Source organism: Leopardus geoffroyi, chromosome E1 (assembly GCF_018350155.1).
Source record: "Leopardus geoffroyi isolate Oge1 chromosome E1, O.geoffroyi_Oge1_pat1.0, whole genome shotgun sequence".
Lineage (NCBI taxonomy): Eukaryota > Metazoa > Chordata > Mammalia > Carnivora > Felidae > Leopardus > Leopardus geoffroyi.
In genome coordinates, this window is record NC_059330.1 from 27,774,817 (window position 1) to 27,794,528 (window position 19,712).

The following is a 19,712-nucleotide window of genomic DNA, read 5'->3' on the forward strand; positions in this document are numbered from 1 at the left end:
TCAGCTGTCATTCCTGCTAATAAAGGGCTTGTTCTTTTCTATTTAGTGGCTATTGGTCCCCCATTTTTGTTTTTTTAGGTGGGGGGTAAGGCTTGGTTTCTTTTTGCTTTGAGTCTGTCATAACATTCTTTGATTTTGAAAATATTGATATCTTTTTCCTTTCTGCAGTAGAAAGTCTGTAGTTTCCTTACTTATACCTCTGTTTTAATATTTGAGGAGTGGGATGGGTGAAAAACAACTACTTTCTCTGGGAAGAGAGAAAACATTGTTACTTTAGAAGCTGCAAAGACTGATGGGGAAGTATTTTATGTTGTTCTATGGCACTTAATAGCTGTAACTACACTGGAAACCTTCTTAGACATAGATGGAATATATATTTTTTATATACTATGTATAGCAGATTTGACTACTTAATTTGGATTCTAGGTTTTTGGGTTCTTTTTTTTTTCATTTTTGTCAGTTATGAAGATGATAAAAGCTCAGCATAGGAAATTTGAGAAAAATGGAGAAGTATAAAGAAGAAAGCACAGGCAGGCAATAAGGCAGCTTTTTTAAACTTTTAGAATTAGGTAACTATTCTGATTTGAGTGATTATATTGTGATCCAGACTCTAACTTTGAAGGTATGGATAAAATTAGGATACTTGGATCTATCTTTATTTTCATTAATGGAATTTAATGCATGCTTTTGATTGTTGATTCCACCAAAGCACCTTAGCTTTTTACACCTCAAGTTTGCATATATTGACTGTATGATAGAACGATTTAATAGAAGTCTCTATTAACATGACTTACAACTTTCTGTCTAAAGCATCATATTCTCGAAAAGATAAAGACCAAAGGAAGCAGCAGGCAATGTGGCGAGTTCCCTCTGATTTAAAGATGCTAAAAAGACTCAAAACTCAAATGGCTGAAGTTCGATGTATGAAAACTGATGTAAAGAATACACTTTCAGAAATCAAAGGCAGCAATGCTGCTTCCGGAGACATGCAGGCAAGCCTTTTTTCTGCTGACCAGGCAGCTCTGGCTGCATGTGGAACCGAAAACTCTGGCAGATTACAGGATTTGGGAATGGAGCTCTTGGCAAAGTCATCAATTGCTGGTTGTTACATACGAAACTGTAAGTGGAAAAGATCCTATTAGTGTCATTTCTCTGTGTGTCATTTGGGAAGCTAGAGGTTGGGTTATTTTTAGAATAATAGTATTTAAACACCTCTCTTATAATGACTTAAGACTACAAATACATATAGCCTTTTTTCCCATTCAGAACTGACTGTAGATTTTCTATATAGAGCTAATATTTCTTTTTTTTTTTTTTTTTTTGATGTTCATTTATTTTTGACAGAGAGACAGAGCATGAGCGGGGGAGGGGCAGAGAGAGAGAGGGAGACACAGAATCAGAAGCAGGCTCCAGGCTCTGAGCTGTCAGCACAGAGCCCGACGCGGGGCTCAAACTCACAGACTGTGAGATCGTGACCTGAGCTGAAGTCAGACGCTCAACCAACTGAGCCACCCAGCTGCCCCAAGAGCTAATATTTCTTGATTGAACATTCTGTGCTGGACAGCAAACAAGACAGAATACTTAACCTCTTGGATCTTACATTCATAAATTCATGTGGTGGAAATTGGACATTAAAACGTGTAGACAAGTAAAGATAATTTCAGTTAGTAAAAAGTGCTGTGAAGGAAACAGGAATGGGATAGGAAGATGAGGAGTGTGCTGCTTAGGTTAGGGAAGTAAGAGAAAGTCTCTGAGGAGGCAGCTTTTGAACTGAGACCTAAAGGTTGAGAAGGTGGCAGCCATGCAAAGATCTTTGGGAAGCATTTTTCAGGGTAAACAGAACAGAAGATGCGGATTCACTGATACAGGATTTGCTCCGCATATTTGAACACTTGAAGGAAGACCAGTATGGTTGTATGCTTTGTATGATAAAGCAGAAGGGAGAATACTAGGGGATAAGTCAGAGAGGTAGGCAGGATCTAAGTCAGATAGGGCCTTGTAAGACCTGAATAGGAGTTTTATTCTGATTTTAGAAGCAAGTCTCTAGAGAATGAAAATCGAGGTAGGGGGGGATGGCAGTGGCATTTATGATCTGATTTACCTTTTACAAAGATTACTTTGCTTGTTGTATGGAGAAAGGTCTAAAAGGGGTTGAGAGTGTATATGAAATATGGTGACCTATTCTGGAGTTACTGCAGTGGAGAAGTGAACTTGCTCATTTTCTAGCAGCCCTTCTTGACTGGGGTTCCTATCTTTCTTAATTCTCCGAAGGGTGGTACATAACTATTACTATTCTAGATACATAGGAGAGAAATTAGTTCATTACATACAATGGATATTTTAGACCAAGAGGACTCCGTTCTCCACTCACAACCCTGGTGTGGAAAGGCTGGATAGTTTGTAGGGAAAGAAAAAAAACTAAGAATGATATTTAAGTTTTTGTCCTAAGCAACTTAGTGACTGATGCTATCATTAATTTAGGAAATAAGGAAAAAGCTGGTGTAGGAGTTGGGGGAGGTGGTGGCAGGAAATTTGGAATTCTTGTTTAAACATTTTAGGTTTAATGGGGTACCTGGGTGGCTCAGTTGGTTAAGTGCCTGACTCTTGATTTTGGCTCAGGTCTTGATTTCATAGTGATAATATCAAGCCACACAATGGACTCCACTCTGGACATGGAGTTTGCTTGGGGTTTTCTCTCTCTTTCTCCCTCTCTCTCTACACCTCTCCCCTACTCACTCTCTCCCACCTCCCACACGTACTCTGTCTCTCTCTCAAAAAAACCCAAAAAAACAAAACTAAACTTGTTAGGATTGAGATGTCTATTAGTTATCCTAGTATAATGTCTTGTAGGTAGATGGATGGTAAATAAGTATGAAGCTTATGAGGTCAAAGCTGGATATAAACAGTTAGGCATCAACAGTGGCAGATATTGTTTAAAGTCAGGGAGTGAATTAGATCAAGTATGGAAGGAGTTTAAATGGCAAAGAGAAATTTTGGCTCTGGGGCACTTTAACATTTAAAGACATGGTAATGAAGGGTGTCCAATAAAGGAAATTGAGAAGCAAAAGAAGTGGGAGTGGTTATACCATTGAGAGGTGTCAAGTTGAAGTGTGGGTGGCCCTTTTAAGAACCATTCCCATTGAGGAGTGTAGCAGGGTAGATCCAGTGAGAAACTGAAGCATTATTGCACAGCTCCTTCAAGAAGTTGCATAATGAATCAGGTTGTATCTGGAAGGGGTGTGAAGTCAAGAAAGAGTTTTCTGTTATCTGTCTGTGTTTTCACTTTCTAAGCCTATATGCTTTTTTTATACCTGTTTCTTTTTTACTGTGGTAAAATGTACATAACATAAAATTTACCATTTTAGCTATTTTTAAGTGTATAGTTCAGTAGCATTAAGTCCTTTCATACTGTTGTACAACCATCACCACTGTCCATTCACAGAACTTTTTTCATCTAGTAAAACTGAAACTTAGTACCAATTAAATAATAACTCCCCATTTCCATCACCCACCCAACCCCTAGCAACCACCATTCCACTTTCTGTTTCTATGAACTTGACTATTTTAGATATCTCATATAAGTGGAACTCATACAGTATTTGTCTTTTTGTGTCTGGCTTATTTCACTTTCACATAATGTCTTCAGGGTTCATCAATATTATATCATGTGTCAGAATGTCATTCCTTTTTAAGCCTGGAAAAAATATTTGATTGTATATATATATATATATATACCACATTTCATTTATCCATTCATCCTCTGATGGACAGGGGTTGACACCTACTTTTTGGCTGTTTCAAATAATGCAACTCTGAGGATGGTTGTTCATCTCTTCAAGACCCTGCTTTCTATTTTTCTGGACATATATACCCAAAAGTAGAATTGCTGGATCATATGGTAATTTGCTTTTTAATTTTTTGAGGAACTGCCATAGTGTTTTCCATAGAGGTTGCACCATTTTACATTCCTACCTAATAAATAGTGCACAAGCATTCTAGTTTGTTCACATCTTCCCCATCATTTACTGTTTTGTTTTTTGTTTTGTTTTTGATAATAGCCATATTAATGGGTGTGAAATGGTATCTTGTTGTCTTACTGTGCTTTTGATTCACATTTATTAGTGATGTTGAACATTTTTAAAAGTGTTTATTAGCCATTTATATATTTTTTCATTTCATTAAAGAAATGTCTGTTCAGATCCTTTGCCCATTTTTGAAATGAGTTTTTGTTTGGGGGGGGAGTGTTGTTTTTTTAAAGATTTTATTTTTAAGTAATCTCGATACCTAATGTGGGGCTCAAACTTAAAACCTGAGATCAAGAGTTGCATGCTTTACCAGCTGAGCCAGCCAGGCACCCTGGGTTGGCTTTTTAGTTTTGAGTTTCAAGAGTTCTCTGTATTCTGGATATTAATCTCTGATCCCATAATATAATTTGCAAATATTTTTTCCTAAATTGTGGGTTCCCTTTTCACTTTGTTGATGGTATACTTTGACAGTAAAAGTTTTTAATTTTGCTCAAGTCCAATTTATCTTTTTCTTTCTCTTTTGTTGCCTGTGCTTTTGGTGTCATATTTCAAAAAAGCATTGCAGAAAAGAAAAAAAGCATTGCTGAACCTGATGTTAAGCTTTCCCCTATGTTTTCTTGTAAGAGTTTTGTAGTTTTAGATCTTACATTTATAAATGTCTTTGATCTATTGTTAATTAATTTTGTATATGGTATTAGGTAAGGGTCCAAATGTATCAGCTTTCCTAGCACCATTTGCTGAAAAGATTTTCATCTCATCACTGAATGATGTTGATACCCTTGTTGAAAATCATTAGAGGGGCACTGGCTGGCTCAATCAATAAAGCATGTGATTGTTTTTTTGTTTTTTTTTTTAAATGTTTATTTATTTTTGAGAGAGAGTGTGAGCGGGAGAAGGGCAAAGAGAGAGAGATAGAGACACAGAATCTGAAGCAGGCTCCAGACCCCGAGCTGTCAACACAGAGCCTGAAGCGGGGCTTGAACCCATGAACCATGAGATCATGACCTAAGCCGAAGTCGGTTGCTCAACCGGCTGAGCCACCTAGTCCCCCCCCCCCCCCTTTCTGTTTTTTTATTTAAAAAAATTTTTTTAATGTTTATTTTTAAGAGAGAGAGAGAGACAGAGCATGAGTGGGGAGGAGCAGAGAGAGAGGGAGACACAGAATCCAAAGCAGGCTCCAGGCTCTGAGCGGTCAGCACAGAGCCCGACATAGGGCTCAAACTCACAAACTGGGAGATTATGACATCAGCCAAAGTTGGATGCTTAGCCAACTGAGCCACACAGGTGCCCCAGTAGAGCATGTGATTCTTGATCTCAGGTTTTAAGTTTGAGCCCCACATTGGGTGTAGAGATTACATTAAAAAAAAAGAAAGACAAAATCATTTGACCATATATGTGAGCATTTATTTCTGGGCTATGTGTGTGTTTATTAAAATGGGGTATATTAATGCTAGATACTGATGGCAGTAATCCAGTAGAGATGAGTAGGAGAGAGGATGATTGCCAAATGCATAGAATTCTCCTAAAATAATTATGACAGTTCAATAGAAAAAGGATTGTAAAAGGGGGCGTCTGGGTGGCTCAGTTGGTTAAGCATCTAGCTTCAGTTCAGGTCATGATCTCACAGTTTGTGGGTTTGAGCCCCACATTGGGCTCTGTGCTGACAGCTTGGAGCCTAGAGGCTGTGTCTCCCTCTCTCTCTGCCCCTCCCCTGCTTTCACTGTCTCAGTCTCTCAAAAATAAATAAAACATTAAAAAACTAAAAAAAATTATCTTGAAAAATGAGTAAAAGTTATGATTAGGCTGTTAACATAAGAAAAAATACAAATGGACACTATACATCTCAACGGATACTCAGTCTCATCTAGTTGTCGAGGAAATGACAATCTAAAACCAACAGAAGAAATAATGCTTTTTGGATAGAGTTTTGCAAAAAGTTTTTGTTATATTTTTGCAAATACTTCCCTCCTGTTGTCACTGTTTTGTCTTTTTCTGCTAAACAAAAGTTTTACATTTTTAATTTTAGGTCTATTAATAGTATTCATGGGTTTGGGGCTTAATGTTTCTATTTGGAAGGCCTTTTCAACTCCAGGTTTATAAAAATGACCCTTGTTTTCTTATGGTATTTTTTTTTAACTTTTCAATGTTTGTATCATTATAACAAATATAATTTGTTTTTCATGATGATGTGTGAGGTAAGTTCATTGATTCCCCCCCCAAAAAAACATGTTTTTTGAAGAATCTAGTTCATCCAATAATATTTAGTGCATCCTTTATTAACAGACCCAAATTCCCATATTTGCATGATTCTGTTTTTAAATTCATTCATAGGGGTTGAGTCATATGAAATTGCCAACATGCAACTGTTTTTGACCTGCAAGAACAGCAGTTTGATATTGTTCAACTGAATATTTGTTGTGTTATTAACTACTGTAGTTTCACAGTTTGTAGTACAGTAATTATTTGCCTTCATTTTGGTTTTGTTTTCAAAATATTCTTGATGGTTCTTGCACATTTACTCTTCCAGAAAAAGATTTTGACTGAAATTGCATTATTTCGTGCATTTAATAACAATTTGGAAAATTGACATCTTTTCAGTTTTAAAACATTAACATCTGGGAATGTGGTATTTCTTCTATTTATTTTGGTCATTTCATAGTTTTAGTTTTCTTCGTGTAAGTTCTGTATCTGTCTTGTTATATATATTTCCAGATAGGTTGTAACTTCGATTGCTATTGGGAATGGGATCTCTTTCCCCTCCATAATCTTTTCTAATCATTTGTCATAGTAGGAGGACTATTGTTTTTACATGTTTGTCTTGTATTTAGCCCACTTAGTGAAAATTTTAAAGCCGTAAGGTTTTCAGTCAATTATCTAGAATTTTTAAGTAGATGATTGTATTATCAGCAAATAATCAGTTTATTCCTTTATTGCTTATTTACTTTTCATTTTGCACCATCTAGGTAGGCTAGGGCCTCAAAACTATGTTAACTAATAGCAGTAGTAGAAATTTTTATTATATTTTGAATTCTGTTTAGAAATTCCTTTCATTTTTTACTCAAGTACAAACTTTGCTATTTGTTTTAATAAGTAGTTTTTACTAAATTAAAAGACATCCTTCAGGGTTGCCTGGATGGCTCAGTTGGTTGAACACCCAGCTCTTGACTGTGGCCCAGGTCATAAGCTCACGGGTTCATGGGATCAGGCCTGTATCAGGCTCTGCACTGACTTGCTTGGGATTCTGTCTCCCCACTTCTCTCTGCTCCTCCCTTGCTTGTGCTCACTCACTCTCTCTCAAAATAAACTTTTTTTTTTTTTTTTTTTTTTTTAAAGATACATCTGGGCACCTAGATGGGTCAGTCAGTTTAGCTTCTAACTTCGGCTCAGGTCATGATCTCATGGTGCATGAGTTTGAGCCCTGTATTGGGCTTTGTGCTGACAACTCAGAGCCTGGAGTCTGCTTCAGATTCTGTGTCTCCCTTTCTCTGCCCCTCCCCTGCTCACATTCTGTCTCTCTCTCTCTCAAAAGTAAATAAGCATTAAAAAAATTTTTGTAAATGATACATCCTTCTATTGTTAATAATTACTATGTACAGTAAGTACCACTCTTTACTATGTGCCGGATATCATTCATAAGTCACATCCCAACAGCAACTCTGAGGCAAGTTGTTTTTATCCTCAATTTACAGATAGATAAACAGAGGCACAGGGCATTAAACAGTATTGTCAGAATTTCAGTGGTAATTGGCAGAGCAAAGAGCTTAAACCTCAGAGACTATGACTTTGACCATTATACCAAACTACCTCTTTTTCTCCTTACTAAGAGGTTGTTTTTTGTTTATGAAGAAGTTGTATAGAATTACGCTTTTTTGGGCATCTGGCAAAATGATCATACTGTTTTTCCCATTACTTTGTTAACTTAGAGAATTACATTCTTTTTTTTAAATTTTTTTTTTTCAACGTTTATTTATTTTTGGGACAGAGAGAGACAGAGCATGAATGGGGGAGGGGCAGAGAGAGACGGAGACACAGAATCGGAAACAGGCTCCAGGCTCTGAGCCATCAGCCCAGAGCCTGACGCGGGGCTCGAACTCACAGACCGCGAGATCGTGACCTGGCTGAAGTCGGACGCCCAACCGACTGCGCCACCCAGGCGCCCCTAGAGAATTACATTCTGTATCTAATGTTGACCATTCTTGAAATAGTAGATGAATCCTACTAGGTTTTGGTTATTTGTAATTGTTCTTAATATACTGAATATCAATATTCAGTTCACTAATATTTTACTTAGGATTCTTGACTATGGTAGCCATAAGTAAAATCGAGTTGTATTTTTGTTACATTATCCTTAACCAATTTGAATTCCAGTTTTATGCCACTGAAGAAATTCAGAAGCTTTTGTCCTTTTCTGTTCTGTGAAATTGTTAAAATAACATCTTACCTGCTCCTTAAAAGTTTAATGAAACTCATTCATAAAACCATTTAGTAGTTCTTTCAGGGAAACAACTTTAAGAGCCTTTTTAATTTTTCTGTATTTATTGGTCTCATATTTCTCCTTCTTAAACCAGTTTCCATAATTAATTTTCCTAGAAAATTACTCATTTTATTAAATACTTGAATTTGTTGGTATATTTCACTTATTCTGATCTCTTAAATTTTAAAGAGTCCTCTGAATACAGGGTGTTAACTTTTTCACTTATATGTATTTCCTTATTTTGTCCTTTGATTTGACTTGCTAGAGATTTGTCCATTTTATTTGTCTCTTCAAAGCCCTAGTTCTGGGGTTCCTGTGTGGCTTAGTCAGTTAAGCATCTGACTCTTGATCTTGGCTCAGGACATGATCTCACGGTTGTGAGATTGAGCCCTGAGCCCTGCTTTGGGCTCCACACTGGGAGTGGAGCCTGCTTAAGATTCTCTCTCCCTCTCAGAAAAGACAAAACAAAACAAAAAAGACCAAAAGCAACAAAGACTAGAAAGGACCAGAGAACACACCAAAAACTCCCAACGCTACAGGAAACACAATGGCAATAAATTTGTATCTTTCAGTACTCACTCTGTATGTCAATGGACTAAACGTTCCAATCAAAAGACATAGGGTGTCAGAATGGATAAGAAGACAAGATCCACCTGTATGCTGTTTACAAGAGACCCATTTTAGACCTAAAGACATCTTCAGATTGAAAATAAGGGGACAGAGAACCATCTATCATGCTAATGGTCGTCAGAAGAAAGCTGGAGTAGCCATACTTTTATCAGATGATCTAGATTTTAAAATTAAGACTGTGACAAGAGAAAAAGAAGGGCATTATATCATAATTAAGCGGTCTATACACTAAGAAGATCTAACAGTTTTAAACATTTATGCCTCCAAGGTGGGAGCACCCAAATATATAAATCAATTAATCACAAACATAAAGAAACTCATTGATAATAATACCATAATAGTAGGGGACTTCAACACCCCACTTACAGCAACGGATATCATCTAAGCAGAAAATCAACAAGGAAACAATGGTTTTGAGTGACACACTGGACTGGATGGACTTAACAGATATATTCGGAATATTTCATTCTAAAGCAGCAGAATACACATTCTTCTCGAGTGCACATGGAACATTCTCCAGAATAGATCACATATTGGGACACAAATCAGCCCTCAGTAAGTACAAAAAAATCAAGATCATACTGTTCAGATCACAACACTGAAACTCAAAATCAGCTATAAGAAAAAAATTGGAAAGACAATACTTGGAGATTAACGAACCTCCTACTAAAGAATGAATGGGTTAACCAAGAAGTTAAAGAGGAGATTAAAAAGTACATGGAAGCCAATGAAAATGATAACACCATAGCCCAAAACCTCTGGGATGCAGCAAAGGTAGTCATAAGAGGGAAGTATATAGCAATCCAGGCCTTCCTAAAGAAGGGAGAAAGGTCTCAGATATATAACCTAACCTAACACCTTAAAGAGCTGCAAAAAGAATAGCAAGTAAAACCCTGAAACAGCAGAAGACAGGAAATAATACAGATTACAGCAGAAATCAATGCTTTCGAAATTAAAAACAAACAAAAAACCAGATCAATGAAACCAGGAGCTGATTCTTTGAAAGAATTAACAAAATTGATAAACCCTTAGCCAGTTTGATCAAAAAGGGAAAGGACCCAAATAAATAAAATCAAGAATGAAAGAGATCACAGCCAGCACTGCAGAAATACAAACAATAAGAATATAATGAACAATTATATGCCAATAAATTAGGCAGTCTGGATGAAATGGACAAATTCCTAGAAACATATGAACTACCAAAACTGAAACAGGAAGAAATAGAAAATTTGAACAGACTCATAACCGGTAAAGAAATTGAATTAGTAATCAAAACTCTTCCAGAAAATAAGAGTCCAGGGCCGGATGGCTTTCCAGGGGAATTCTACCAAATATTTAAAGAAGAGTTATACCTATCCTTTTGAAGCTGTTCCAAAAAATAGAAATGGGAGGAAAACTTGCAAACTCATTCTATAAGGCCAACATTATGTTGATTCCAAAACCAGACCCCACTAAAAAGAACTACAGAAGAACTACAGACCCAATTTCTCTGATGAACATGGATGCAAAATCCTCAACAAGATACTAGCCAACCGGATCCAACTGTACATTAAAAGAATTATTCACCACAATCAAGTGGGATTTATACCTGGGGTGTAGGGCTGGTTCAGTGTCCGCAAAACAATCAATGTGATACATTACATAAATAAAAGAAAGAATAAGAACCACATGATCCTCTCAATAGATGCAGAGAAGGCATTTGACAAAATACAGTATCCTTTCTTGATAAAAACCTCCAAGAAAGTACAGATAAAAGGGTCATACTTCAAGATCATAAAAGCCATATATGAAACACCCACTGCTAATATCATCCTCAATGGGGAAAAACTGAGACTTTCCCCCTATGACCAGGAACACGACAAGGATGTCCCCTCACCACTGCTATTCAGCACAGTATTGGAAGTCCTAGCTCCAGCAGTCTGACCACACAAAGAAATAAAAGGCATATAAATCAGCAAGGAGGAAGTCAAACTTTCACTCTTCACAGACATTATATGGAAAATTCAAAAGATTCCACCAAAAAACTGCTAGAACTGATCCATGAATTTAGCAAAGTCGCAGAATATAAAATCAGCGCACAGAAATCAGTTGAATTTATAATCACCAATATGGAGAAGCAGCAGAAAGAGAAATCAAAGAATTGATCCCATTTACAATTGCACCAAAACCCATAAAATACCTAGGAATAAACCTAACCAAAGAGGTGAAAAATCTATACACTAAAAAAACATAAAAACCTAAGAAAGAAATTGAAGATGACACATAAAAAATTGAAAAATATTCCCTGCTCATGGGTTGGAATATAAATATTGTTAAAATGTCAATACTACACAAAGCAATCTACATGTTTAATGCAATCCTTATCAAAATAACACAACATGCTTCACAGAGCTAGAACAAACAATCCTAAAATTTGTACGGAACCAGAAGAGACTCCAAATAGCCAAAGCAATCCTGAAAAAGAAAACCAAAGCTGGAGGCATCATAATTCCAGACTTCAAGATGTATTAAAAAGCTGTAATCATCAAGACCGTATGGTACTGGCACAAAAACAGACACACAGATCAGTGGAACAGACTAGAGAATCCAGAAATGGACTCCCAAATGTATGGCCAGCTAATCTTTGACAAAGCAGGAAAGAATATCCAATGAAATAAAGACAATCTCTTCAGCAAATGGTGTTGGGAAAACTGGGCAACGACATGCAGAAAAATGACCCTGGACCACTTTCTTATACCACACACAAAAATAAACTCAAAATGGATGAAAGACTTAAACGCTAGACAGAAAGCCATCAAAATCCTGGAGGAGAAGACAGGCAATAACCTCTCTGACCTCAACCAGAGCAACTTCTTACTCAACATGTCTCTGGAGGCAAGGGAAACAAATACAAAAATGAACTACTGGGACCACCTCATCAAGATAAAAAGCTTCTGCACAGCAAAGGAAACAGCAAAACTAAAAGGCAACTGACAGAATAGGAGAAGATACTTGCATATGACATATCAGATAAAGGATTAGTATCCAAAAATCTATAAAGAACTTACCAAACTCAACACCCCCCAAAAAAAAATCCAATGAAGAAATGGGCAAAAGACATGAATAGAAACTTTTCCAAAGAAAACACCAAGATGGCTAACAGATACATGAAAAGATGCTCACAGCACCACTCACCATCAGGGAAATACAAATCAAAACCACAATTAGATACCACTTCACACCTGTCAGAATGGCCAAAATTAACAACTTGGGCAATAACAGATGTTGGTGAGGATGTGGAGAAAGAGGCACCCTTTTGAACTGCTGGTGGGAATGCAAACTGGTGCAGCCACTCTGGAAAACAGTATGGAGGTTCCTCAAAAAAATTAAAACTAGAACTGCCCTACAACCCAGCAATTGCACTACTAGATATTTATCCAAGGGATACAGGTGTGCTGTTTTGAAGGGGCACATGCACCCCAATGTTTATAGCAGCACTAGCGGCAATAGCCAAAGTATGGAAACAGCCCAAATGTCCACCAATGGATGAATGGATAAAGAAGATACGGTGTGTGTGTATACACACACACACACACACACGCACACACATATACATATATATACATACACACACACACACACGATGGAGTATTATTTGGCAATCAAGAAGAATGAAATCCTGCCATTTGCAACAACGTGGATGGAAATAGAGTGTATTATGTTAAGCAAAATTAAAGAAAGACAAATATATGACTTCTCTCGTGTGGAATTTAAGATACAAAACAGATGAACATAAGGGAAGGGAAGCAAAAATAATACAAAAACAGGGAGGGGGACAAAACACAAGAGACTCTTAAATACAGAGAACAAACAGGGTTGCTGGAGGGGTTTTGGGTGGGGAGGGATGGGCTAAATGGGCAAGGGACATTAAGGAAGACACCTGCTGGGATGAGCACTGGGTGTTTTATGTATGACCCAGGATGAATCACTGGGTCCTACTCTTGAAATCATTATTGCATTATATGCTGACTAACTTGGATATAAATTTAAAAAAAAAAAATTCCCTCTCTCAGCCTCTCCCGCACTGGCACAGTCTCTTATTAAAAAAAAAAAAAAAAAAGCCTAGTTCTTAGATTGATTTCATCTGTTATCTTCTGCCTTTTTATTACATTAAATTCTACCTTTGTTTCTATTAATGCATTAATATAATGCATTATTGGTTAAGGACCATATTATAATTTATATATACATTGTAGAGGAAAAATTTGTCTTAATATTTTCTCACATCTTCTTCAAGTGTACAATTCAACAGTTTTTAACATAGACAAAAGGTTGTGTGATGATCACCATTATCTAGAACACTGTCTAGAACATTTCATCACCTTTCTCCCCAAAAACTCCATTCCCGTAAAGAGTCACTCTATTTTTCCCTCTCACTGAACCCTGGTAACCTCTAGTATATTTTCTCTGCATGGTTTTACTTCTGGAGTTTCACGTAAATAGAATCATATAATATGAGGCCTTTTGTGTCTGGCTTCTTTCACTTAGCATAACATTTTCAAGGGTCATCAGTGTTGTAGCATGTATTATTTCATTCCTTTTTATTGCTGAATCACAGCTTCATTGTATGTGTACTGTTTTGTTTACCTACTTATCAGTTGATAGGCATCATGTAATGTTTTTCCACTTTTTGCCTCTTATGAATAATAGTCCTATGAACCTTCATGAACATGTTTTTGTGTGGGCATATGTGTTTTTATTTATCTTGCATATATGCTTAGGAGTAGAATTGGGTTATACGGGAACTTTTTGAGGCATTACCATAACTGTTTCCAAAGCAGCTGCACCATTTTAAATTCCCATTCAGTTTCTAATTGGAACCCAGTTGAAGGTTCCAATTTCTCCATCCTTGCCAACTGTTGTTATTGTCCATGTTTTTCTTTCTTTTCCTTCCTTTCTTTCTTTCTTTCTTTCTTTCTTTCTTTCTTTCTTTCTTTCTTTCTTTGCCTTTGTCCAGTGTATTGTAAAAAATTAATTGACTATAAATATAAGGGTTTATTTCTGGACTCTCAATTCTGTTCCATTGATCTATATTTCTGTCTTTACACCAGTATACCATACAGTTTGGGTTAATGTAATTTTACAGCAAGTTTTGAAATCAGAAGTGTGAATACTGCATTCAAGATGTTTTTGGGTATTCTGGATTTTTTTCATATGAATTTAGAATCTGCACACCAATTTGTGCAATGAGAAAGACTGGTGATAGGTATTAAAGAGGGGGCTTTTTGGGATGAGCACTGGATGTTATATGTAAGAGATGAATCACTGGGTTCTACTCCTGAAGCCAAGACTGCACTCTGTGTTAACTAACCTGAATTTAAATTGAAAAAACAAGAAGGAGAAGGAGAAGAAAAAAGACCATTGGAATTTTTATAGGGATTGTGTTAAATTTGTAGATCAATTTTGGAAGTGTTGCTGTGTTAACAATATTAAGTCTTCCCATCATGAACACAATATTTTCCCCATCTTTCTTTTTTATTTTTATTTTTTAATTTTTTTTTCTTTTTTAAATTTTACCTCCAAATTAGTTAGCATATAGTGCAACAGTGATTTCAGGAGTAGATTCCTTAGTGCCCCTTATCCATTTAGCCCATCCCCCTTCCACAATCCCTCCAGTAACCCTCAGTTTGTTCTCCATATTTATGAGTCTCTTCTGTTTTGTCCCCCTCCCTGTTTTTATATTAGTTTTGTTTCCCTTCCCTTATGTTCATCTGTTTTGTCTCTTAAAGTCCTCATATGAATGACGTCATATGATTTTTGTCTTTCTCTGACTAATTTCACTTAGCATAATACCCTCCAGTTCCATCCACATAGTTGCAAATGGCAAGATTTCATTCTTTTTGATTGCTGAATAATACTCCATTATATATATATATATATATATATATATATATATATATATATATATATACACACCACATTTTCTTTATTCATCCATCGATGGACATTTGGGCTCTTACCATACTTTGGCTATTGTTGATAGTGCTGCTATAAACATGGGGGTGCATGTGTCCCTTCGAAACAGCACACCTGTATTCTGTGGATAAATGCCTAGTAGTGCGATTGCTGGGTCGTAGGGTAGTTCTATTTTTAGTTTTTTGAGGAACCTTCATACTGTTTTCCAGAGTGGCTGCACCAGCTTGCATTCCCACCATCTTTATTTATTTATTTTTTAATTTTCTTCCTTTATTTATTTTGAGAGAGAGAGAGAGAGAGTGCAAGCAGGGGAGGGGCAAAGAGAGAGGGAGAGAGAGAATCTGAAGCAGGCTCTGCACCATCAGCACAGAGCCTGACATAGGGCTCAGTCCCACAAACCGCGAGATCATGACCTGAACCCAAATCAAGAGTCAGATGCTTAACCAACTGAACCACCCAGGTGCCCCTGATCAAGTAAGATGCAAATTTTTCCATCTTTTTTGTCTCTTAACAGTGTTTGATAGTTTCCAGTGTATGAGTCTTAATGTTTATTAAATTTTTTTCCTAAGTATTTTATTCTGTTTGATGCTATTGTAAATAAAATTGTTTACTTAATTTCATTCTTGGGTTGTTCTTTGCTGGTCTATAAAAAGAGAATCAGTTTTTGGTCTTACATTCTGCTACCTTGCTGATCCCGTTTATTACCTTTAAATGCATGTCTTCTGCTTACTCTTTATTTTTATTCTTCTAGTTTTTTGAGTGCATATTAGGTCACTTAGTTTCATTTTTTCCTAATTCATTATAAGGCTATATACATTTTCCCCAATTATTGTCTTAGCCACAAACATCTTGAAATATTTGTGGTTCATTTTTAATTCATTGATTTTCTTTTTAATCCCATAATTTACAATTTTCAAGTGTTTGGAGGGTTATCTTTTTGTTGTTAATACTTTGGCATTGAGATTGGAGTTCATATCTGGTAGGATTTTTCTTTTGGAGTTTACTGATATTTTTCTGGTCTTGCTTCATGAGTGGCAAAATAGGAATGCTTTTTGTGTATAACCCCAAATAAACCATTTGGGACCACAATGTCCTGGGTTTTTTGGACACAGTAGATAGAATACCTTCCATAAGATTTGTCTTCCCCTAAGTCCCTGCATAGTGAGTCTTATGCTATTTTACCTTATTCAAAGATATTTTTAAATGTCTTTGCAGCCACAAATAAGAAGAGTAATTCACCCAAGCCAGCTCGGTCCAGTATAGCAGGTAGTCTGTCACTTCGAAGAGCAATAGACTCTGGGGAAAATAGCCGTTCAAAGGGAGACTGTCAAACTCTGTCTGAAGGTAAATTTGGAGAGTTCAGAATGTAATTTCAGTGTGTAGATGTTTGTTATTTGAAATTGATGTTATGGTATAGGTAGATTTAGATGTTTAAAGGCACCAGCAGTGCTGAAACTTGATTTGAAAGTTCTTGATCTCCCAAAAACAGACCCATCAGTAATAAAATGCAATCATTAGACTCATATTCTGGACTCCTTAATTTTAAATACCTGGCATCAAAAAAAACCTGGGATATGTCTTTAAATTGGCTTTGAGTCTTCTGGCAGTTTAAAAATGTGTATGTAGTGAGACATTCTGAAGTGGGAACTAGAGAACTTTTGTTTGTCTTCTTTCAGAGTATCCCATTTCTTTTCTGTAGGTTCCCCAGGAAGCTCTCAGTCTGGGAGCAGGCATAGTTCTCCCCGAGCCTTAACACATGGCAGTATTGGTGATATTCTGCCCAAATCCGAAGACCGGCAGTGTCAAGCTTTGGATTCAGATGCTGTTGTGGTTGCAGTTTTCAATGGTTTACCTGCTGTTGAGAAAAGGAGGAAAATGGTCACCTTGGGGTAAGTTCTTTTGTTTATGTAGTGGAATAATTGCCAATAGCTTTATTCAATAGCACTTCTTAAGTCTATATCATAATGAATAAAATAAATTTCTACTTTGTTAATTTTTTAGCAGATATAAAGTTTATTTGTTGTATTAAAATCTAACTAAAGTACCAGAGACCCTACTTTCTTTTCTTAGTGGAATGAAATGAGATATTATTAGAAGTTCTGTTAGGTTAGAAATCACTGAAGTTAAGAGACTAATATTGAGTAACCTTGTGTGAATTCTGCCTTGTGAGTTTTTGTTGTGTGTGTCAGCTTTTTAAAAATTTATTTTACTTTATTTTTTTATTTTTTTATTTTTTCTATCTGCTCCACATTTTTTTTAACTTAAAAAAAAATTTTTTTTAACCTTTATTTATTATTGACAGACAGAGAGACACAGAGCATGAGCAGGGGAGGGGCAGAGAGAGGGGGAGACACAGAATCCGAAGTGGGGCTCGAACTCACAAACTGTGAGATCATAACCTGGGCCAGAGTCGGTCGCTTAACCGACAGCCATCCAGGGGCCCCTGCTCCACATTTTTTAAGACATTTGTGCTAGGCTACATTATGTCATAGATCTTCTATGCATGTTTTGTACAGAACAAAGCAATTCTAGCGTTTTTATTTTTAACACTGCTTTTGTACTTTCACTTTTTTTCTCTTCTCTTATGAAAATGTCTGCAAAACTCATAGTTGGAATTTCTCAAAAGGATATACTATCTGGTAGTCATCAACTTTATCTCTCACCCGGGAACAAAAACTCACATCCCAGCCACGTCAATTAAACTTTTACCAATTAAAAAGATTAAGTGATTATGGGATATATTGTCTGTGAACGTGCTAGATGAGCCCTTAATACCCATCTGCTGATCTATTTTATGGATATTAAATATATTTCTAAATTTAAACAATAGAATAGTTCTACCTTGGAGACTTTGAAAATGATTTTGAATTAGAGAGAGAATAACATCCCTTAAATTTACTTAATTTTATATAGTTTTAAGGTCTGGATAATTACCAAATGTAAAGAACAGTTGGTGTGATTTAGTTTTCTGATTTAGCTCCAGTTTAAGCAGTGGAAAGGTGTTATAATTATTAGATGTTATCTTGTCCTCCCCATTACCTAGCCTGATTTTATATGTATTCCATATTCACGTTGCAGCTACAACCAGCTTTTATATTTTGTTTGTTATGGAGATATTTATATCTGCCTTTAGTCATAACAATTAAATGTTTATGAACGTAGACTTTTTTCTAAACTGTAAAATCCTTTATAAATATCTGCAGCCCTTAGCTTTAACCCTCACTTTACAGTTAATTGTATCACTAGCCTGGCTTATGTGATGTTTTCTAGTTTGTGTCTTTTTTTTCCCTTCCCTAATTTATAGTAGTTTGTAAGCAAAAACTTTAAATACTAATAATAAGTGGTTAAAAATGGAAGTAAGAAAAGAATATTAAGTGAAAATTTCCCCATCTTTGTCTCCCATCTGCTTAGTTTTCCAACCCCCTGCCCACACACTTCCCTGCTGTTTTTAATTTTTTATATATGCTGTGTTTTTTCAGTTCTTATGCATATTTAAGCAACTGTGACTATATAGCTTTTTTAGTACATAAAGCACACCTTATTTTCTCAGTAATATATCTCAAAAGTCTTTCTATATTAGTAAGAACTTATTATTTAGGACTTCTGTTTTTATCTTTTAATCAGAATTATTATTGAGATAATTATATGTTCACATGCAGTTCTATATACACCTTACGTACTTCCCTCTAATGATAACATTTTGCAAAACTGATACAATATCACAACCAGGATATGACATTGATACAGTCCATCATTTTCTAATCTTTTATTGTGAATCTTCTATTGGATTTTTTAAAAAATAAAGCACTAGTGCCATATACCCTACTTAGTTTCATGCTCAGTTTCAGGACAAGAAGAAAATGTAGATTATTGTATTGCTGACTAGTTACACAAAAATATCAGGTTGTTTTCTCCCTCTTTGAGGGCTACTGCTAAAGGTGGTCGTCTGGAAGGAATGCAGATGACTGATTTGGAAAATAATTCTGAAACTGGGGAATTACAGCCTGTCCTACCTGAAGGAGCTTCAGCTGCACCTGAGGAAGGTATGGAATGATAAAGTCATAATTAGGTGGAAGGTGAGAATAATGATCTTTTTTTGGTGTTGGTGTTGGGGGGTAGTTAAGTTATTGAGACATTGCTATCCAACATGGTTGATCTGATTACAGCATTTATTGTGCCACTGAATTTAATTTACTAGGACATCGAGCACACAAGAAGGCAAAATGGATAATTGGGTACATAAAAGGACACATCTTACTTAGATGGGACATTTGCAGGAGGGTGAGGGGAATCTATAGACAGTTCATCTACTCATTCACATCTCATTCAATTAATGTGTTAAGCCATCTATATGATAGGAATTGAGTTTTCTAGATATGCAAAGAAGAGATTAGATATGTTCACAGGCTTAGGGGAAGGCATGCACAAAATTATAGATTATTATATATAATTATAATGTTAATTGTTAAGTACTTTGTTGGGTTCTTCCTTCCTTCCTTCCTTCCTTCCTTCCTTCCTTCCTTCCTTCCTTTCTTTTGTTTTTTGAGAGAGAGAGAGAAAGCATCTAAGCGAGGGGGGGCAGGCAAAGGTAGAGGAAGAGAGAATCTCAGGCAGGCTCCACGCTTAGC

General features: G+C 36.2%; 1 protein-coding gene across 7 annotated transcripts in view; it reads left to right on the plus strand.

The window, feature by feature from the left end:
- TRIM37 (tripartite motif containing 37) overlaps positions 1–19,712 on the plus strand; it is a 137,262-nt gene that overhangs the window by 94,793 nt on the left and 22,757 nt on the right. For 2 of the 7 annotated variants that reach the window (XM_045488207.1, XM_045488206.1), the window contains exons 19-22: positions 811–1,119; positions 16,300–16,428; positions 16,784–16,973; positions 18,988–19,127. In XM_045488207.1, coding sequence (XP_045344163.1) covers positions 811–1,119; positions 16,300–16,428; positions 16,784–16,973; positions 18,988–19,127 — 768 coding nt within the window. The remainder of the gene's footprint in view (positions 1–810; positions 1,120–16,299; positions 16,429–16,783; positions 16,974–18,987; positions 19,128–19,712) is intronic. The other 5 variants (XM_045488208.1, XM_045488211.1, XM_045488213.1 and 2 more) reach the window with 5 other exon arrangements.